The following is a 23085-nucleotide window of genomic DNA, read 5'->3' on the forward strand; positions in this document are numbered from 1 at the left end:
GTGAGCCACCACCGCTGCCATGATGCCCGCCGGAGAGCCAACCAAGCAAACTGCCATCCGGAGCCGCCGCCCCGATATCCATGTCCGAGACCTCACCCACCACCCACACCACAGAGTACCAGCCACGGTAGGAAGAGTAGAAGGCCACACCTTCCACTCCTAGCCCGACATGAGTTATGGAGGCTGGGCCGGGGCCACCACTGTAGGGGCCCAGCCCTGCGTCCCTAGCCAGTCCCGATGGACTGGGGGAGACACACCCCCTGACTCCCGACGGCCGTCGCCGAACACACTAGCACGACGCCATTTTCATGGCCCTCGACTCTGTGTTACTCAACAGTACCGTGAAGTCTCGACCACCACCAACGACGACCGCACCAACGGAGGGCGGGACCTCCCCGCTCGCGGGCACAACCTGGATCGAGCCCAATCTCACCTACCCGGAGCAGCAACTCCGACACGCCTCGGGCCCCGAGCAAATCCTCCCGAGCACGTGCCCCCGATCATAGCCACTTCGACGGCATAGACCGAGGAGAAGGGAGGTCGCATCCGCTGCGCTGCACCGCCGACGGGGCACAGCCACCAGTGAGTGTCGCCGCCCCCACAGACCCGCTCACCCGCGCGCCAGTCAAGCTGGTCACCGCGGCCACACTGCTGGACACACCCGACTGGTGCACACCACCATGTCGTGCCATCACCGGCGCCTAAAGCCACCGGAGACGAATAGCCCACACCACCACAGCCCGCGTCGCCCATGAGTCGGCAGCAGGACGAGCCCCCGATGCAGATCCGAAAGGTTCATCGCCGCCACCCCAAGCACGCACCACCTTCCCGGGACATCCAGCAGCCGCCAGCACAGCCACAGCCACCGAACCTCGTCGGGCCACCACGACCAACCGCCACCACCGTCCAGGACCCACAGCGGTCGCCGGCCCCGCGCCACCCATGGCCCGCGCCGACAAATACATCCCGCGCCAGATTTGGTCGCGAGCGGCGGCAAGCACGCCCCTCCAGCAAGCAGCCCAACGCACCACAGATGCCACCTAATGTCGTCGCCGGGAGGGCACTCGGAGCACCGCCGCGACCCACCAATCACGGTGCCCTGGCCCGTGGCAGCGGCCCGCACCGGCGCCACACGCGAGGGGATGAAGAGGCCTGCCGCCGCCGCCGTGTGGCAGCGGCGGGGGCGGTAAGTGGGAGGAAGGCCAGCGACGGCTAGGGTTCCCTCCCCGTCACCTGCGGGGGCGACGCAGGAGGGGTGGGTGGGTCGGGAGGGTCCCGTCGTCGCTCTCAACTGAATAATAATCTCTGTGAGTATGCCTGAAAAATCTGTGGCAATAGTTTTCCATGCAAAAAGACATGTGAACATTCATTCAAGGAGATACAAATCTTCGGTTGTTTTCTTTACAGACACGCTTTATGATCTATATATAAATGAAAGGAACTTAGCATTGACATACCCATATGCATTCCATCTCATTCATTTATACTGAAAACTTCTGCCTAGTGACTAGACACGATGGTTTAAGACTGACTATATCCGTATAAATTTTTTCATCAATTTATAGATGAAAAGGGCATCAAAATAAGGTCTATCTCTAGACACTAACATACAAGATGCAAATAGTCATATAAGAGATGTGGACTGAGTTCGTTGCATGTACTTCATGGTGGGGCGGGCAGGAGCAAACTACAGGTTTGCAGCTGATCAACGAACAGAGACGTTTTTCATCTTTCCGGACCTGTGCCTGACAAAGAAAGCAGCTAGCATACTTTTGGTGCGGACGGGAGCCTTTTGGATTTGACGCCCTCTTGGGTTGTCGAGAGAACTGAATGATGCCAAATGCCTTGCACCAGGCTGATCCTGAAAATGCAAATCAGGCAACCCCAATATATAATCAAGAGTTTTGTACTTCCTCCGTTCCTAAATATAAGTCTTTGTAGAGATTCCACTAGGAACCACATACGGATGTATATAGATGCATTTTAAGTGTAGATTCATTCATTTTGCTCCGTATGTAGTCCATCTAGTGGAATCTCTACAAAGACTTGTATTTAGGAACGGAGGGAGTACACAAGATAGGTTGTCTGTGGAGGGAAATAGACAAGTTTTACACCACCAAATGAATTGCAGGCCTTAATACTAAGCACATATTTCATCATATCATGGTTTACCTTCATGCCAATGTTACGCGTAACAATGTCCGAGCTGCTCACATTCGACTGCAGACGCTTGGGCAAAGGAGACACGGACAATTCCTTACCTGAAATGTAAGTTGTTTCAGATAAAATGCTTGTTGTCTGTACACACAGATATAAACTATGCAAAAATCTGCCTAAATAGGTAACTTAGTACCAATCATAAAAGCAAACCACACAACTGGGGCTATAAGCAACAAAATAAATTAAATACCTGTAAGGTTGAACCCACCACTGGATGTAGGCTTAGTAGTTTTCGTTTCCCCATGGCTGCAAAAGCAGATGACAACAAATCAAATACCCCATTTCGGAAGAGTGGAGAAAAATGGACGTGACATACTTACCCCAATTCAGATTGGTGTTCTCCATTGGTTTTGGTGTTCTTCTCTGAAGCCAAGTGCCAGAAAAGAGTCTTCTCTAATAAGGAAAACATTTTGCATTAGTACACTAAGTATTTGGCATCAAACTTCCAAATGTGCGCACAGAAGCAAGAAAAGGCACCTGAGGGATAAGGTTTAGGCTTTAAGTCAAACTCGGCGTCTGTTTGCATCTCAGAAAAGGCCTGCATTCTTTTGTTTCCCGCAGCTAGTTCAGAGAAAATTTAACAAGTTAAATTAGGTGATAATCGTTTCTTGGGCTGAGAAATACATGTTTGTATCACACGTCCTTACTTGGTACGATGTAATGTTTGTGGTGTCTTGTGGCGTTTCCGATCATCTGCTGCTGCCTAAGGCCTTCTTTATCGGTGTAAGTTTGGCAAGTCAGGACTTGCTGAACATGGAAAGTAAGTGTCACTTGTAAATCCTGCAGCTCTATCAGCACAAATTCTCTTGCTAAAATAGTCAGTACCTGGTTCAAGGATGCTACTTTCAGCTCGACAGTTGAGACCTCTGAAACCTGTTGTTCATACAGGTCTGTCAATTTGTAGGCAACGGTGCCAAGGTGGTCGACCGCGTTGACCAGCGCCCTGACAGCATAATCCTTCAAGTTGTCCAGCACACTGATAACAAGAAACATGCGAAAAATGATCAGACAACCTCTCGCTGCATGTTCTACTTCTGTGCAGTGATCACCTAGCAGAAACTTGATGCGGCCTTTTGTTCTTCCTTATTTACAGAATCCTTGGTTCCTTTTGCAGTGCAGTCAGATGCAGAAGATGGACGCGTCCATTCAACTAAAATTAACAAGGTAACCTTTATTTCTAAGTCGACCAAGAAATTCTTATTTCTAGGTGGACGATTCTGAGCGTTGATTCTTTATCCAATGGGAATCAAGTAGTTGCACAATTTGGAGTAACTATTTCTCAGGCGACGGCTTAAAATAGCAGATCTGAATTAAACAATTATGAAAAGTTGTGCAAAGAAATCCAAAATTCCTACAACCTTCACTGCCCATGATTAATTCTCTAGTGGTGTCTCCGCATTTAAGCCTCCACACCTGGAGAGTTTTTCTCAATCAATTGTCCTTGATTTGTCTGTTCCTAGTTCGTCGGTAGATGGGTGCAAATATGCTACTAGCATACTACCGAACCAATCAATGCTTCATAGAAACCCATTGCGCATCATTGGTAGACTCACAACGCCAAAATAGAAGCTGGGCATAAAGTTTGGTTAAAACATCGGCTGGCAACATCAAGTAAACAATGATTGCTACACATGCAAAGTTGTTGTTACTGCCAAGAAATTGCGACCGAGTTGCTACAGAATACTGCAGAATTGAGTGGTAGAACTGGGAATCGCAGTGGAGACAAGAATAGCTCACATATGCTTCTGCTCGCTGTGGAGGTACGACTTCTCGCAGTACTCCGCGGCGGAGTAGAGCTGTGGGCGCAGGTTCTTGAGCTCCTGCACGCGCGACAGACGCAAGTCACTTACCGCCAACCTAAACAAAGGGAGCGCAAAACGCGGATCTGTCGGCGCGCCGATAGAGGCGAAAGCCAAGTCGGGTAGCGGCGGGATCTCCAGGATCCTGGCCGGCGGCGTACCTGGAGCGCCTTGACGAAGCTCTTGCTCCGCTCCATGGACGCCTCGTCGAAGGTGGTGGGAGCAGGGCGGGCGGGGTCGGGCCCGGGCACCCACGAGGGCGGCGCCTGCAGCTGCATCGCGGTCCTCTGCTCGCTCCTGTCGTCGGTGGGAACGGGAAGCGGGGAGGCCAAGGCACGTCAGGAGGGGAGGAAGCAAGGTAGCGAATGCGATTCGCCTCTGCTGCTGTCGCGCCTGGCGGGTGCTGCAGCAGCTCGCGTATTGGAGGTAGCTGCTCTCCGGCTCCGGCTGCGTGCGGGAGTGGAGGCAGGTGGCGGAGTGGGGCAGCGAGCGAGGAGGTGAGGGTGGGCGCGGATGCCGACGGCGGACGGGGTCGTGTTGGTTGCCAGTCGCTTTAAGTTCTAGTCAATGTGCGGCGGGCGCAGCACCCACCCACACACTTGGCAAATGACGGCAGCAGATTAGGGGCATCGAGTGCAAGCTTTGTCAGCCTCTTTTTCCTTCGCGGTACTCTTTAATTTTTTCCACTGATGATTTGATGAAAAAAGTGAGTTTGTCTCCGCCGTCCGTCCTGTGGCTCGTCCTCTGCACTTGGCTGTTGCTGTTTGGTTGCAAGATGTTTGGTGTGTTGGTACCTTTGGGTTCGGTTGCGAGGTAATAGCACCCCAGGTACCCTAACTTGCACAGAATGTGATGATTCAGTCCTAATCTTGCAAAACTTGACTCCATCATACCCCAACTTGCACCTCATGTGATGATTTAGTCCCAGGCCAATCACAGCTCGACAATTGGCAGCCAGGTGGCTGGATCGGTCAGCGCATGCACTTTTGCAGAAACCCCCTGCCTTTTTCCCTATTCAACCCGCACTCTCTCCACCTGAATTAATTCTGTCGGAACGAATCCACCTCGCGTCCGCCTCTGTTCCCCTCGTGCTCACCTGCCCCCCTCAGCTCCAGCTCCATCTCCACGCCGACAGCAAGCTCGCCGCCGCCGTCCTGAAGGAAATATGCCCTAGAGGCAATAATAAAGTATTATATATTTCCTTATATCATGATAAATGTTTATTATTCATGCTAGAATTGTATTAACCGGAAACATAATACATGTGTGAATATATAGACAAACAGAGTGTCACTAGTATGCCTCTACTTGACTAGCTCGTTAATCAAAGATGGTTATGTTTCCTAGCCATAGAAATAAGTTGTCATTTGATTAACGAGATCACCTCATTAGGAGAATGACGTGATTGACTTGACCCATTCCGTTAGCTTAGCACTCGATCGTTTAGTATGTTGCTATTGCTTTCTTCATGACTTATACATGTTCCTATGACTATGAGATTATGCAACTCCCGTTTACCGGAGGAACACTTTGTGTGCTACCAAACGTCACAACGTAAATGGGTGATTATAAAGGTGCTCTACAGGTGTCTCCAAAGGTACTTGTTGGGTTGGCGTATTTCGAGATTAGGATTTGTCACTCCGATTGTTGGAGAGGTATCTCTGGGCCCACTCGGTAATGCACATCACTATAAGCCTTGCAAGCATTGTGACTAATGAGTTAGTTGCAGGATGATGTGTTACGGAACGAGTAAAGAGACTTGCCGGTAACGAGATTGAACTAGGTATCGAGATACCGACGATCGAATCTCGGGAAAGTAACATACCGATGACAAAGGGAACAACGTATGTTGTTATGCGGTCTGACCGATAAAGATCTTCGTAGAATATGTGGGAGCCAATATGGGCATCCAGGTCCCGCTATTGGTTATTGACCGGAGACGTGTCTCGGTCATGTCTACATAATTCTCAAACCCGTAGGGTCCGCACGCTTAAAGTTACGATGACAGTTTTATTATGAGTTTATGTATGTTGATGTACCGAAGGAGTTCGGAATCCCGGATGAGATCGGGGACATGACGAGGAGTCTCGAAATAGTCGAGACGTAAAGATCGATATATTGGACGACTATATTCGGACTTCGGAAAGGTTCCGAGTGATTCGGGTATTTTTCGGAGTACCGGAGAATTACGGGAATACGTATTGGGCCTTATTGGGCCATACGGGAAAGAAGAAAAAGGACCTCAAGGGTGGCCGCACCCCTCCCCTTGGTCTGGTCCGAATTGGACTAGGGAAGGGGGGCGCCCCCTTCCTTCCTTCTCTTTTTCCCTTCCTCTTTCCTATTCCTTATGGGAGGTGGAATCCTACTAGGATTGGGGAGTCCTAGTAGGACTCCACACTTGGTGCGCCCCCTCCTAGGGCCGGCCTCCTCCTCCCTTGCTCCTTTATATACGGGGGCAGGGGGGCACCCCAGAGATACAACAATTGATCCTTGAGATCTCTTAGCCGTGTGCGGTGCCCCCCTCCACCATATTACACCTCGATAATACCGTTGCGGAGCTTAGGCGAAGCCCTGCGTCGGTGGAACATCATCATCGTCACCACGCCGTCGTGCTGACGAAACTCTCCCTCAACACTCGGCTGGATCGGAGTTCGAGGGACATCATCGAGTTGAACGTGTGTAGAACTCGGAGGTGTCGTACGTTCGGTACTTGATCGGTCGGATCGTGAAGACGTACGACTACATCAACCGCGTTGTGATAACGCTTCCGCTGTCGGTCTACGAGGGTACGTGGACAACACTCTCCCCTCTCGTTGCTATGCATCACCATGATCTTGCGTGTGCGTAGGAAATTTTTTGAAATTACTACGTTCCCCAACAGTGACATCCGAGCCTGGTTTTATGCGTTGATGCTATGCACGAGTAGAACACAAGTGAGTTGTGGGCGATATAAGTCATACTACTTACCAGCATGTCATACTTTGGTTCAGCGGTATTGTGAGATGAAGCGGTCCGGACCGACATTACGCGTACGCTTACGCGAGACTGGTTTCACCGTTGCGAGCACTCGTTGCTTAAAGGTGACCGGCGGGTGTCTGTCTCTCTCACTTTAGTTGAACCGAGTGTGGCTACGCCCGGTCCTTGCGAAGGTTAAAACAGCACCAACTTGACAAACTATCGTTGTGGTTTTGATGCGTAGGTAAGAACGGTTCTTGCTAAGCCCGTAGCAGCCACGTAAAATATGCAACAACAAAGTAGAGGACGTCTAACTTGTTTTTGCAGGGCATGTTGTGATGTGATATGGTCAAGACATGATGTGATATAATGTGTTGTATGAGATGATCATGTTTTGTAACCGAGTTATCGGCAACTGACAGGAGCCATATGATTGTCGCTTTATTGTATGAGATGCAATCGCCATGTAATAGTTTTACTTTATCACTAAGCGGTAGCGATAGTCGTAAAAGCAATTAGTTGGCGAGACGACAACGATACTACGATGGAGATCAAGGTGTCGCGCCGGTGACGATGGTGATCATGACGGTGCTTCGGAGATGGAGATCACCAGCACGGTGCTTCGGAGATGGAGATCACAAGCACAAGATGATGATGGCCATATCATATCACTTATATTGATTGCATGTGATTTTAATCCTTTATGCATCTTATCTTGCTTTGTTTGACGGTAGCATTATGAGATGATCCTTCACTAAATTATCAAAGTATAAGTGTTCTCCCTGAGTATGCACCGTTGCGAAAGTTCTTCGTGCTGAGACATCACGTGATGATCGGGTATGATAGGCTCTACGTTCAAATACAACGGGTGCAAAACAGTTGCACACGCGGAATACTCAGGTTAAACTTGACGAGCCTAGCATATAACAGATATGGCCTCGGAACACGGAGACCGAAAGGTCGAGCGTGAATCATATAGTAGATATGATCAACATAGTGATGTTCACCGTTGAAACTACTCCATCTCACGTGATGATCGGACATGGTTTAGTTGATATGGATCACGTGATCACTTAGAGGATTAGAGGGATGTCTATCTAAGTGGGAGTTCTTAAGTAATATGATTAATTGAACTTAAATTTATCATGAACTTAGTCCTGATAGTATTTTGCAAATTATGTTGTAGATCAATAGCTCGCGTTGTTGCTTCCCTGTTTTATTTTTGATATGTTCCTAGAGAAAATTATGTTGAAAGATGTTAGTAGCAAAGATGCGGATTGGATCCGTGATCTGAGAATTATCCTCATTGCTGCACAGAAAAATTATGTCCTTGATGCATCGCTAGGTGACAGACCTATTGCAGGAGCAGATGCAGACGTTATGAACGTTTGGCTAGCTCAATATGATGACTATTTGATAGTTTAGTGCACCATGCTTAACGGCTTAGAATCGGGACTTCAAAGACGTTTTGAACGTCATGGACCATATGAGATGTTCCAAGAGTTGAAGTTAATATTTCAAGCAAATACCCGAGTTGAGAGATATGAAGTCTCCAACAAGTTCTATAGCTAAAAGATGAAGGAGAATAGCTCAAGCAGTGAGCATGTGCTCAGATTGTCTGGGTACTACAATCGCTTGAATCAAGTGGGAGTTGATCTTCCAGATAAAAAAGTGATTGACAGAATTCTCTAGTCACCATCACCAAGTTAGTAGAACTTCGTGATGAACTATAGTATGCAAGGGATGACGAAAGTAATTCCCGAGCTCTTCGTGATGCTGAAATCGACGAAGGCAGAAATCAAGAAAAACATCAAGTGTTGATGGTTGACGAGACCACTAGTTTCAAGAAAAGGGCAAAAGGAAGAAGGGGAACTTCAAGAAGGACGGCAAGCAAGTTGCTGCTCAAGTGAAGAAGCCTAAGTCTGGTCCTAAGCCTGAGACTAAGTGCTTCTACTACAAAGTGACTGGTCACTGGAAGCGGAACTACCCCAACTATTTGGTGGATAAGAAGGATGGCAAAGTGAACAAAGGTATATTGGATATACATGTTATTGATGTGTACTTTACTAGTGTTTATAGCAACCCCCGGTATTTGATACTGGTTCAGTTGCTAAGAGTAGTAACTCGAAACGGGAGTTGCAGAATAAACAGAAACTAGTAAAAGGCGAGGCGACAATGTGTGTTGGAAGTAGTTCCAAGATTGATATGATCATCATCGCACACTCCCTATACTTTCGGGATTAGTGTTGAAACTAAATAAGTGTTATTTGGTGTTTGCGTTGAGCATGAATATGATTTGATCATGTTTGTTGCAATACGGTTATTCATTTAAATTAGAGAATAATTGTTGTTCTGTTTACATGAATAAAACCTTCTATGGTCATACACCCAATAAAATGGTTTGTTGGATCTCGATCGTAGTGATACATATAATCATAATATTGAAGCCAAAAGATGCAAAGTTAATAATGATAGTGCAAACTATTTGTGGCACTGCCGTTTAGGTCATATTGGTGTAAAGCGCATGAAGAAACTCCATACTGATGGGATTTTGGAATCACTTGATTATGAATCACTTGATGCTTGCGAACCGTGCCTCATGGGCAAGATGACTAAAACGCCATTCTCCGGAACTATGGAGAGAGCAACAGATTTGTTGGAAATCATACATACGGATGTATGTGGTCCGATGAATATTGAGGCTCGTAGCAGGTATCATTATTTTCTGACCTTCACAGATGATTTGAGCAGATATGGGTATATCTACTTAATGAAACAGAAGTCTGAAACATTTGAAAAGTTCATATAATTTCAGAGTGAAGCGAAAATCATCGTAACAAGAAAATAAAGTTTCTACGATTTGATCATCGAGAAGAGTATTTTAGTTACGAGTTTGGCCTTCAGTTAAAACAATGTGAAATAGTTTCACTACTCACGCCACCTGGAACACCACAGCATAATGGTGTGTCCGAACGTCATAACCGTACTTTATTGGATATAGTGCAATCTATGATGTCTCTTACCAATTTACCATTATCGTTTTGGGGTTATACATTAGAGACAGCTACATTCACGTTAAATAGGGCACCATCAAAATCCGTTGAGACGACGCCTTATGAACTGTGGTTTGGCAAGAAACCAAAGTTGTCGTTTCTTAAAGTTTGGGGTTGCGATGCTTATGTGAAAAAGTTTCATCTTGATAAGCTCAAACCCAAATCGGAGAAATGTGTCTTCATAGGATACCCAAAGGAGACTGTTGGGTACACCTTCTATCACAGATCCGAAGGCAAGACATTCGTTGCTAAGAATGGATCCTTTCTAGAGAAGGAGTTTCTCTCGAAAGAAGTGAGTGGGAGGAAAGTAGAACTTGATGAGGTAACTGTACCTGCTCCCTTATTGGAAAGTAGTTCATCACAGAAATCTGTTCCTGTGACTCCTACACCAATTAGTGAGGAAGTTAATGATGATGATCATGGAACTTCAGATCAAGTTATTACTGAACCTCGTAGGTCAACCAGAGTAAGATCCGCACCAGAGTGGTACGGTAATCCTGTTCTGGAGGTTATGTTACTAGACCATGACGAACCTACGAACTATGAAGAAGCGATGGTGAGCCCAGATTCCACGAAATGGCTTGAGGCCATGAAATCTGAGATAAGATCCATATATGAGAACAAAGTATGGACTTTGATTGACTTGCCCAATGGTCGGCGAGCCATTGAGATTAAATGGATCTTCAAGAGGAAGACGGACGCTGATAGTAGTGTCACTATCTACAAAGCTAGAATTGTCGCAAAAAGGTTTTCGACAAGTTCAAGATGTTGACTACGATGAGAGTTTCTCACTCGTATCTATGCTTAAGTCTGTCCGAATCATGTTAGCAATTGCCGCATTTTATAAAATCTGGCAAAGGGATAAACAAAACTGCATTCCTTAATGGATTATTAAAGAAGAGTTGTATATGATGCAACCAGAAGGTTTTGTCAATCCTAAAGGTGCTAACAAAATATGCAAGCTCCAGCGATCCATCAATGGACTGGTGCAAGCATCTCGGAGTTGGAATATACGCTTTGATAAGTTGATCAAAGCATATAGTTGTATACAGACTTGCGGTGAAGCCTGTATTTACAAGAAAGTGAGTGGGAGCACTACAGCATTCCTAATAAGTATATGTGAATGACATATTGTTAATCAGAAATAATGTAGAATTATTCTGCAAAGCATAAAGGAGTGTTTGAAAGGAGTTTTTCAAAGATAGACCTCGGTGAAGCTGCTTACATATTGAGCATCAAGATCTATAGAGATAGATGAAGACGCTTGATAAGTTTTTCAATGAGTACATACCTTAACAAGATTTTGAAGTAGTTCAAAATAGAACAGTCAAAGAACGAGTTCTTGCCTGTGTTACAAGGTGTGAAATTGAGTAAAGACTCAAAGCCCGATCACGGCAGAAGATAGAAAGAAAATGAAAGTCATTCCCTATGCCTTGGCCATAGGTTCTATAAAGTATGCCATGCTGTGTACCAGATCTATTGTATACCCTACATTGATTTTGGCAAGGGAGTACAATAGTGATCTAGGAGTAGATCACTGGACAGCGGTCAAAATTATCCTTAGTGGAATAAGGAAATGTTTCTCGATTATGGAAGTGACAAAAGGTTCGTCGTAAAGGGTTACGTCGATGCAAGTTTTGACACTAAATCTAGATGACTCTAAGTCTCGGTCTAGATACATATTGAAAGTGGGAGCAATTAGCTAGAGTAGCTCCGTGAAGAGCATTGTAGACATAGATATTTGCAAAATACTTACGGATCTGAATGTGACAGACCCGTTGACTAAAATTATCTCACAATCAAAACATGATCACACCTTAGTGCTCTTTGGGTGTTAATCATATAGCGATGTGAACTAGATTATTGACTCTAGTAAACCCTTTGAGTGTTGGTCACATAGAGATGTGAACTATGGGTGTTAATCACATGGTGATGTGAATTATTGATGTTAAATCACATGGCGATGTGAACTAGATTATTGACTCTAGTGCAAGTGGGAGACTGAAGGAAATATGCCCTAGAGGCAATAATAAAGTATTATATATTTCCTTATATCATGATAAATGTTTATTATTCATGCTAGAATTGTATTAACCGGAAACATAATACATGTGTGAATATATAGACAAACAGAGTGTCACTAGTATGCCTCTACTTGACTAGCTCGTTAATCAAAGATGGTTATGTTTCCTAGCCATAGAAATAAGTTGTCATTTGATTAACGAGATCACCTCATTAGGAGAATGACGTGATTGACTTGACCCATTCCGTTAGCTTAGCACTCGATCGTTTAGTATGTTGCTATTGCTTTCTTCATGACTTATACATGTTCCTATGACTATGAGATTATGCAACTCCCGTTTACCGGAGGAACACTTTGTGTGCTACCAAACGTCACAACGTAAATGGGTGATTATAAAGGTGCTCTACAGGTGTCTCCAAAGGTACTTGTTGGGTTGGCGTATTTAGAGATTAGGATTTGTCACTCCGATTGTTGGAGAGGTATCTCTGGGCCCACTCGGTAATGCACATCACTATAAGCCTTGCAAGCATTGTGACTAATGAGTTAGTTGCAGGATGATGTGTTACGGAACGAGTAAAGAGACTTGCCGGTAACGAGATTGAACTAGGTATCGAGATACCGACGATCGAATCTCGGGAAAGTAACATACCGATGACAAAGGGAACAACGTATGTTGTTATGCGGTCTGACCGATAAAGATCTTCGTAGAATATGTGGGAGCCAATATGGGCATCCAGGTCCCGCTATTGGTTATTGACCGGAGACGTGTCTCGGTCATGTCTACATAGTTCTCAAACCCGTAGGGTCCGCACGCTTAAAGTTACGATGACAGTTTTATTATGAGTTTATGTATGTTGATGTACCGAAGGAGTTCGGAATCCCGGATAAGATCGGGGACATGACGAGGAGTCTCGAAATGGGCGAGACGTAAAGATCGATATATTGGACGACTATATTCGGACTTCGGAAAGGTTCCGAGTGATTCGGGTATTTTTCGGAGTACCGGAGAGTTACGGGAATACGTATTGGGAAAGGAGGAGTCCTACTCCCGGTGGGAGTAGGACTCCCCCCTATGGCGCGCCTCTCCCCTTGGTCGTCTGCCTCCCCCTTGCTCCTTTATATACGGGGGCAGGGGGCACCCCAGAGACACAACAATTGATCCTTGAGATCTCTTAGCCGTGTGCGGTGCCCCCCTCCACCATATTACACCTCGATAATACCGTTGCGGAGCTTAGGCGAAGCCCTGCGTCGGTGGAACATCATCATCGTCACCACGCCGTCGTGCTGACGAAATTCTCCCTCAACACTCGGCTGGATCGGAGTTCGAGGGACGTCATCGAGCTGAACGTGTGTAGAACTCGGAGGTGCCGTACGTTCGGTACTTGATCGGTCGGATCGTGAAGACGTACGACTACATCGTTGTGATAACGCTTCCGCTGTCGGTCTACGAGGGTACGTGGACAACACTCTCCCCTCTCGTTGCTATGCATCACCATGATCTTGCGTGTTCGTAGGAAATTTTTTGAAATTACTACGTTCCCCAACACGTCCAGCTTCAGCTCCGGCGTCATGGTCTCCTGGTCGGACGGTTCGTCCTCGACATCGACATCCCGAGCAAGAAGGTGACAGTGGTGGGCGACGTGACGCCGCTGGGCGTGCTCACCACCGTCTCCAAGGTGAAGCCCGCGCAGCCGCTGAGGTAGGCAAAAGCGTGCCATGGCCCGCCCAGCCGCTGAGCTAAAAATATAGCTATATACGTGCAGGCCACCCACGACAGCCTCGCTCGCATGCTGTCTCGCCTCGTCAGGCTTCTCTCCTTGCATCCAGCCTCAGTCGCCCTCCATGCTAGGGCACGAACCACACGTACAACTGCACACAGGGACAGAGAGAGGTGGGGCGGAGCCGCAAATTAAGGTCCAGCTGCCGGCCGCAGTGAGTAGCAGCGTAGAACGATGAGGACTGCGGATGCTCCAGGGCGAGCCATGCCACGGTGGCTTGGCCACGCCCCAGGCGGCAGCTAGCAGTGGTTGCGTCCAGCCGGGTGACGGCAAGTTCAGACGTAGGCGACGAGCGCTGCTGCACTAGCACACAGGCACATGCACAACCCGCAAACTCTCCTCTCCCAGGCAGTCTAATTTTCCTATAAAATGTAGGCTATAGCACTCTGAAATTCAGTAAATTGATAATACACATCCTAATTTGGATAGTAGATAATTGCCATAGGCACTGGGTAGCAAGGCTGATCAACGCAAAATCGATTTGGTTTTCAAGTGAAAAAAGAGAACTACGTTACAGATTAAGTTGAGGATGACTTTTCAGCAGCAGCTCATCATCCTTTCCTTGGGTTGATTTTTTTTCGTGTTTCTTTAGATTGGCCCGCCCAGGATTTTCTTTGTAGCTCCGCCACTGGTCCTAGCTGCTCGAGTGGTCGAGGACGAACCAGTGATCTCTTTGCCAAGCTTTATTAGCTTTCAAAACATCTTATATTATGAGACAAAGAGAGCATAATCTAAAACCAAAAATTGTGATACCCATAGGCCATAGTCATCTTAATCTGTGGTCGATTGATCGGTCTCAGTGCATTGGAACAGAATCAGAGCATAGCACGGCTCTCCACTAAACAATGGCAAGCAGGACGGCACCACCAGGACATGTTCGATTCTACACTTTCTTCCTCCACTCACCTTTAATTTTCCCTCTTGTTTTCTCTCGATATTCTTTTAGGCTGTTTTCTCTCTATATTTTGGTTGCAGAGCTGCATTTGGCATGAACAGTGAGCTATATTCAGAACAAGAAACACCCGGAAAATAAAACAAGAAAGCAGGCAAGGTACTTTTTTTTACTAGTACAGGAACTATAGTATATTTCAATTCAGAATACAGGCATAGAAAATCCATGGGTGCACATGCAAGACGAGGAGTTTCAGTGCCGTTTCTCTGAAGAAAAATAAAGGAAAGAAATTTGGAGCTACTACGTGCGTGGCAGCCGCGAGCTGTCCATCTCGGCCACTACGTACATCGATCGCCTGCGCGCGAGTGACCCGCCATGGACGACCACTCGAGCAGCTAGGACCTCGTATCTACTTGTGATTCAGAGAGAGCAGAGAGATCACTGGTTGGAGCGTTCAGAAGGAAGCGGAGGTGCGCGGGGGGCACGGCTGCGACGGCCAGAACTGTGCGGGCTTCACCTTGGAGACGCTGGTGAGCACGCCCAGCGGCGTCACGTCGCCCACCACCGTCACCTTCTTGCTCGGGATGTCGATGTCGAGGACGACCCGTCCGACCAGGAGACCATGACGCCGGAGCTGAAGCTGGACGGCAGCAGCGAGCTTGCTGTTGGCGTGGAGATGGAGCTGGAGCTGAGGGGGGCAGGTGAGCACGAGGGGAACAGAGGCGGGCGCGAGGTGGATTCGTTCCGACAGAATTAATTCAGGTGGAGAGAGTGCGGGTTGAATAGGGGAAAAGGCAGGGGGGTTTATGCAAAAGTGCATGCGTTGACCGGTCCAGCCACCTGGCTGCCAATTGTCGAGTTGTGATTGGCCTGGGACTAAATCATCACATGAGGTACAAGTTGGGGTATGGTAGAGTCAAGTTTTGTAAGTTTAGGACTGAATCATCACATTCTATGCAAGTTAGGGTACCTGGGGTGCTATTACCTCTTCGGTTGCTGTACATTGCAATTTGTGCGTAACAAGTTAGAGCATCTTCAACCGGACCCCTCAAACCCGTCTCAAATGTCCGGGCAGGCCGTCCAGTCACGATTTCACAAACACCCTCAAACGTCAGGGCTGACCAGCACCCTCATATCCAGCACAAATATGGGGCGGATATGGGGGTGCCCGGGCACTCCCGCCACGTTGGACCCGACAACCCGACCCCACCCCAAATTGCACTAAATCCTCCCCCCCCCCCCCCCCCGAGCTGCCGGATCCATTTCCTCTCTTCTCTGTTCTTCCTCGTGCGCGTCGTCCGGCTCGCAGCTCCGCAGCCGTTTCCAGGCTCTCCGCCGCCAACTCCGGAAGAGCGCTCCCGTCCTCGCCGCGGGGGACGTTGTCGCCGGCCCGGACGCCACCGTGGTACGTTCGGCAATTCTCCGGCTCCGCCTTGTGCTTGATGTGTTCGACACATTGACCGACCGGAATTATTGTGATTTTGTTAGGTACATGACGGATTCCGATGCTTCGTCGGATGAGGAGTATGGCCCGACGGAGCTTGACCAAATGATTCAAGATGAGTTCTTCGATTCGTCGGACTCGGACAAAGAAGTGGACATGATCATGCTCATGAGCATGCAAGAGGAAATGGACCGGCAAGTGGAGCATATTCTCAACTTCAAGGGCTCAATCAAAGGGAGAAGAGTGATTAACCGGGACAGAGTGTCCGGAGCAAAGCTACTGCACAATGACTACTTTGCTCCCACACATGTTTTTCCGGATGATCCATGGTTTCGTCGCCGTTTTCGCGTGCGGAAACCATTGTTTTTGCGCATTGTGGACGGAGTGGAGGCACACGACGACTACTTCAAGCTGAGAAGGGATTGTTGCGGCCAACTCTCTTTCTCGGCCAAGCGGAAGTGCACGGCTGCTCTGAGGATGCTTGCACTTGGTACTGCTGCAGACGTCGTTGGTGAGATGGTCCGGATGGAGGAGAGCACGTGCCTCAAGACTACTGTCAAATTTGCTCGTGTCGTGGTTGAGGTGTTTGGACCAGAGTATCTCAGAGAACCAAATGCGCAGGACACGGAGAAGTTGTTGGCTATTGGAGAGGCAAGGGGGTTTCCAAGAATGCTCGGATCAATTGGTTGAATGCATTGGCAATGGAAAAAACTTCCCCAAAGGTCTGCGGGGAATGTATCAAGGTCACACCAGAGAGGTCACCATCATACTAGAAGCGGTGGCATCACATGACTTACGGATTTGGCACACTTTCTTTGGAATGCCCGGTTCTCACAACGACATCAACGTGCTTCAACGATCTCCAGTGTTCAGGAGGCTTTGCAATGGGGAATCACCGCCGTGCAACTACATCGTCAACGGCCGGTACTACAACATGGGGTACTATCTTGCCGATGGTATCTATCCTCAGCGGGCGGCGTTTGTGAAGACCATAGCCGAGCCGCGTGGCAATAAACAGAGCCACTTTGCAACAATGCAGGAAGCGGCTAGGAAGGACGCGGAGAGGGCATTTGGTGTGCTTCAGGCTCGTTGGGGAATTGTGCGGAGCGCTGCAATGTGTGGGAATCAGAAACTTTGTGGCAGCTGATAACATGTAGTGTTATTCTGCACAATATGATTGTCGAGGATGAGGGTGATGGTGTAGCCCAAACCCATGGTTTCAAAGCACCTGGAGAACAAGTTGAAATCCCAGAAGATCAAGATGCGGCTCAACTTATGAACTTCCTGCGGATGCATCAGAATCTTCGAAATCAGCAGATGCACACGCAGCTACTCAATGATCATGTGGAGCACATGTGGATCCACAATGGCAACCAAGGAGGCAATGCTTGAGTTTGGCACTTCAAATAAATTTTATGTAAACACTATGTATGCTTGATACCAACATTTGTTATTTATGTGCGACATTGTGATGCATGATCGACGTGTATGTATTTGCATGGATTTGAGAGTCCGGATTTGAAATATGTGCATGCACGAAAAAAACATGAGGGCCCGTCCGGATGCGCCCGTGGGCGTGCCCAGACGCGTCCGTGGGCGTTGAGGGGGCGGATTTGCCAAGTCCGGTTGTAGATACTCTTATGGCCTTGAGATGTACTAAAAGGAGAATTAGTTATCTCTTTCTTCAAAAAACATCAGATTTATTATAAAAGTTCACCAGAAGTACATCGAGATTTCGAGACCCCAAACAACCACTACTACCTCAGAACAAGCCGCCGACGCGCCGCTATCGCCACTCCCTTACCGGGGTCTACTTGGCCTTGTCGATGACAGTCGAGAAATCTTCATGCACGTGCCCCGACGCTCTGGAGCCATAGTCATCGCCGTTGAGCTATTGCACAGATCTAAAGCGCATGACATCAAATCTCGCCACATAAAGAGAAACTCTAACATCACCTCCCCAAGAAAAAAAATAGAAATCTACACCGAAGCTCCGTTGACTACATCCAGGCAGACGAACTCTTCATAGAAGTCCGGAACACAAATTAAAAGAAAAAGCGTCGCCATTCGCCTCAACGATGTACCTACGAGGGGTAAAAAAAGAAACTAACCTAAAATACTACCAGAGCGGAGGCACCGTCCAATCAAAACTTTAAGATTTGTATTTTTGTTGGACATGCTCACATTGGTAAAGTTGTTTCGGTGCTGGCCGCTGTCTCCATAGTTTGTTCCATGTGTTTTTGGGTCGTCTCTTGATCATTTTTGGGTTGTTGTTGGTCACTCTTGTGGGCTGCAGTGTTCATCTTACTCCCTTTTGTATTAAAATATAAGGCTTTTTCTTGATATTGTCATAGTTAGAAAAGGTCTTATATTAAATTACAGAGGTAGTATTTTTTTAGGAGAGAAGTGATTGAAACGAGAGGGGTAAGCGTATGTCCTAAAAAATAAACGGCGGCATGTATTTAAGAATGAAAGAGCCACTAATCCATTTTTTACCCTTCTTTTTTCGAGCCGTCTATTTTGTCACATTTGAAAGTTCACCCCTGAAACGTAACTAAGAATCCGATCAGTTTTTTATTTTAGTTGTAAGTATGTCCTTGGCAAGCAACGGAGGGCGCGGGGGTGAGCTTTTTATCCCAGATGCAATTCCACCCACGATACACAACCAGGAGCCGACTCATTTTTGTCCCAATTACAACTTCACCCTCAACACGCAACTGGGTCCAACCTATTTTTGTCTCAGTTTCAAGTCCACTCACGACACACAATTGCATTCCCGTAATGAGACTGTAACTAGGGGCGAAAGGAGGGTTGTCCGCCAGTTTCATGTCCAAAACTAAAAAAATCATGTTTTTTTTGCATTTCCATCTTTTTTATAAAAGTAATGAACATTTTGTTAAAATTATGTTTTTTTATAATTCATGTTTTACTTTTTATAAAAAATCATGAACTTTTTCCACATTTGTTTTTTGAATTTGTGAGCATTTTCCAAAGTTGCTAATACCTTTATAATTCGCGTACTTTTAAAAATTTATGTACTTTTTTTTTAATTTCATAAAAAACAAAAAACATACAAACAATTTTTTATTTCACCAATATTTTTTTGCAAACAATTTTAAATAGATGAGCAAGGACAATCGACTTGTTTAATCAGAATAAGAAAAACAAACAAATGCACGAGGGGAATGGCCTTGTTCTAGGACGAGGTGACGTTGATGTCGTACTTAGATGTTGCATATTTCAACAGATGTGACATGGTTATATTACATCTAGACGAGGCCTAGACACACCCATGAAAGTAATAATAGTTGTTAAGATCTTGTAGGGCTTAACAACCACCAAAGCTCTTTTTTTTTTCCTTTTTTGAGAAGAGACATCCAAAGGGTGTCTCATACTCCCTATCTTATAATGTAAGACGTTTTTTTACTTTGGTGTAAAGTCAAAAAAGGTCACACATTATGGGACGGAGGGAGCCGTTTCCTGATATAAGATGTTGTATTGTATTTATGTATTGGCTGGACAAGATTTGATCCCATGATCCTACCACCAGCATCATTTAATATTTTATTATCTTCACGTGTAATAAGATGCCAGTCAAACGAGGGTGCATCTTGCATTATTGAATTTGAGCACACAAAAGGTTCAGCGAGTGCGACACTCTGAACGTTGTTGATGACTGATTACGCATGAATTATGAGATATTTTAATTAATATAATGTTAAATTATATTGTCTTCTTACTCAATTAATTGGACTTTCGGTCGAACTAACTAGTACGTACATAGTAACGATGGATAAGTTGCAGCGGCCACTTTGGTTTCGCTGCCAGAGTGCGGCGGCGGCTGCAGGAGGTCCTCAGGCCCGGATTTCACGTGCATCATCGGGATGGCTTGTTTTAGCTTTGCTTATGTGTCTCTGATTGAAGGGGTAGATATGAGTGGAACCATCCAGATTTTGTGAATGAGATGGTTTAATTTAAGTGAAGTGCGTTGTATGTCCTTGAACTATTTTAGGGGTGTCATGAGGTTCTCAAATTATGAAAATCAGCATTCAAGTCTTCGAAATGCAGTGTGTCTTTTACGTCCAAAATCTGTCTGCTCCCGCCTGATCGGCTAGCTGGCGCCGTTGACCCGTGACAGTCGGACAAGGGGGCCCGCAAGGTAACGGCCGATAACGGAAATATGCAAATAAATTCAAAGTCGTGATTTTTTTTTTCAAATCCACAATCTCTTTTAAAATTCATGAACTCAAAAACTCCTGTAGCGCGCTATTATACCATTCAAGAAAAATCGGTAGCTTTTGAGTATTTTTTTGTCAGCCAATTTTTCACGAACACTAAAAAAATTAAATATGAAAAGGTTTGCACAAATTTAATGAATGTTCATGAATTTTTAAAAATGTTAGCGACTTTTATTTTTTTAGTAAATTTAAAAATGTTCAAAAATTTGAATTTTTTTTACGAATTTGAAAATATGTATATACATTTACCAAATGGTCATTAATTTAAATGTTCATGGTTTAAGAAAATGATCACAAACATGGAGAAAATTTTCATGACATTAATAAAAATTATAAAAAAATTTTTAAAGTCGTGAAAGTATATGAATGTTTGCGAACATTTTTCCATATTTGCGAATAACACTAACATTTTTTAAAGTCGTCAACATATTGTAGATATTCATGATTTTTTAAAGTCCTGAAAGTATATATGATGTTCGAGATTTTTTTTAATATTCCCGAAAGACGCGGATTTATTTAAAAAGTCATGAACATTTTTTCCATATTTGCAAACACATTTTTACAGTCATGAAAGTATAAGAATGTTCGTGAATTTTTTTTCTATATTTGCGAACGATGTGAACTTTTTTTTAAAGTCATGAACATATTTTCCATATTTGCAAACATTATTTTAAAAGTCGTGAAAGTATATGAATGTTCGCGAAGATTTTTTCCATATTCGTGAATGACGTGAACATCTTTTCCATATTCGCGAACATTTTTTTAAAGTCATGAAAGTATATGTATTAGAACATTTTTATCATATTCGCGAACGACACAAACAATTTTTTAAAGTTCATGAATTTGAATTTATTTGCATATTTTTGTGACCGCCATTACCTTGCTGGTCCCCTGGTCCGCCGTGTCACATGTTGACGGCGCCAGCTGGCCGATTAGGAGGGGTGAGACAATTTTTGGGCCTGGATGATACACTTACTACACTTTGAGGACCTGAATGACGATTTTCATAGTTTGAGCACCTACATAACACCCCTGAAATAGTTTAAGGATCTACAATGCACTTCACTCATTTAATTTGGATGTTTGGTTAAGATGAGTGGGATGAACCCATTTTTTTTAGTTGAAGGAATAAAGGTGGTTTGGATGTGGTCCTCGCATAAAATAATCAAAGACATAGAGAGATTATCATGTATAAAATAATCATGTGAATAACCAAAAAGGGATTGAACCGCACGGTTAAACCAACTTACTGGGGTGGGATGGTTCAATGGATGGAACCATTCAGGTGCTTTCTAACCAAACAACTCCTTTTTTGGCACGGTCCCAACCTATCATGGATGACCCATTCAACCAAAGGCATACTCTGGTTGGGGTGATGAAGCAGCGGTGTTGTCGATGTGTAGGATAATGTCCTTTTCGTCCTATCCTAGTTTCGTTAGTGCGCTTAGTGCCGATGGTGTGTGTGGAGGTGTGTCTTCGACTAATCCTACTAGATCTGGTTGATTTTGGTCTTCGGTGGATCTATCTGAATTCGGACGACCCTCATGGTCATTGGAGTATTTGCGGGCCCTTTCCGGCATTTTCTTTTGCATGGTCGTCGGCGTCTTGTGGTCTACACCAACAACTTCCAGGGCACTGCTTTTATAAGCTCTTGTGTTTAAACAAGTTTGCTCTGCCAAGACAGAGACTTGGAGATGGCAACGAGCTTTGTTCACAGCGCGTCGCCGATGGATGAAAGAGGAGAAGGCTTCAACACCCCAAGGATTTGAATGTATTTTTTTCTATAGGAATGTATTTGTAAGGAGATGTAATACTTAATATATGTTCTTAGTCGGGATTTTAATATCCTTAGGTACCAGGAAGAAAAAAATAATGACCGCTTCGACACTCATTGGCCTTTCCTATTCAATGCCGTTATTGATAGTTTGGACCTTCGGGAGGCTTGTATGTCAGGGCGGCAGTTCACTTGAGCTAATAACCATTCTGTGCCAACGTACGAGAAGCTCGATAGGGTACTCATGGATACCGAATGGGAGCTAAAATTTCCTATGGTAACCGTACGAGTGTTGGGGATCGTTGCAGAAATTAAAAAAAATCTACGCATCACCAAGATCAATCTATGGAGAGACTAGCAATGAGAGAGAGGGGAGTGCATCTTCATACCCTTGACGATCGCGATGCGGAAGCGTTACAAGAACGCGGATGAAGGAGTCGTACTCGCAACGATTCAGATCGTGGTTGATTCCGATCTAAGCGCCCAACAACGGCGCCTCCGCGTTCAACACATGTACAGCCCGGGGGCGTCTCCTCCTTCTTGATCCAGCAAGGGGGAAGGAGAAGTTGGGGAAGAGCTCCGGCAGCACGACGGCATGGTGGTGGAGCTTGCAGTTCTCCGGCAGGGCTTCGCCAAGCTCAACGGAGGAGGAGGGGGTGTTGGAGAGAGGGAGGGCTGCGCCTTGGGAAGGGTGCTACTGCCCTCCCTCCACCCCTCTATTTATAGGGCGAAGGGGGGAGGGGGCCGGCCCCATCCAGATGGATCTAGAGGGGGGGCGGCGACCAAGGGGGAGGGGGCTTGCCCCCCAAGCCAAGGGGGGCGCCCCCTTTAGGGTTCCCCCCAACCCTAGGCGCATGGGCCCTAGGGGGATGACGCCCAGCCCACTTAGGGGCTGGTTCCCTTCCACAT

The 23085-nt window shown here is 46.0% G+C and overlaps 2 protein-coding genes across 4 annotated transcripts; one reads left to right on the forward strand and one right to left on the reverse strand.

The window, feature by feature from the left end:
* Window positions 1–1338: 1338 nt before the first annotated feature.
* LOC109751508 (probable protein ABIL1) lies at window positions 1339–4647 on the reverse strand. Of its 3 annotated transcripts, none has more exons than XM_020310391.4 (9): window positions 4181–4647; window positions 3958–4040; window positions 3046–3196; window positions 2868–2967; window positions 2698–2781; window positions 2541–2613; window positions 2411–2466; window positions 2173–2261; window positions 1339–1861 (listed from the first exon to the last, which is right to left on the reverse strand). In XM_020310391.4, the coding sequence occupies exons 1-9, from the start codon at window positions 4295–4297 to the stop codon at window positions 1706–1708; spliced, it is 909 nt and encodes a 302-aa protein (XP_020165980.1). In that variant the 5' UTR covers window positions 4298–4647; the 3' UTR covers window positions 1339–1705. The 3 variants fall into 3 exon arrangements, with proteins under 3 accessions (XP_020165980.1, XP_020165981.1, XP_073366561.1); XM_020310392.4 differs by having other exon boundaries at window positions 1339–1855; window positions 4181–4564; XM_073510460.1 differs by lacking the exon at window positions 2173–2261 and having other exon boundaries at window positions 4181–4564.
* An 11565-nt stretch (window positions 4648–16212) lies between these two features.
* LOC141042926 (uncharacterized) lies at window positions 16213–16854 on the forward strand. Its single transcript, XM_073511838.1, has one exon. The coding sequence runs from the start codon at window positions 16213–16215 to the stop codon at window positions 16852–16854; it is 642 nt and encodes a 213-aa protein (XP_073367939.1).
* Window positions 16855–23085: the final 6231 nt, after the last annotated feature.

This window comes from Aegilops tauschii, chromosome 3 (genome assembly GCF_002575655.3).
Source record: "Aegilops tauschii subsp. strangulata cultivar AL8/78 chromosome 3, Aet v6.0, whole genome shotgun sequence".
NCBI classification, from domain to species: Eukaryota; Viridiplantae; Streptophyta; class Magnoliopsida; order Poales; family Poaceae; genus Aegilops; species Aegilops tauschii.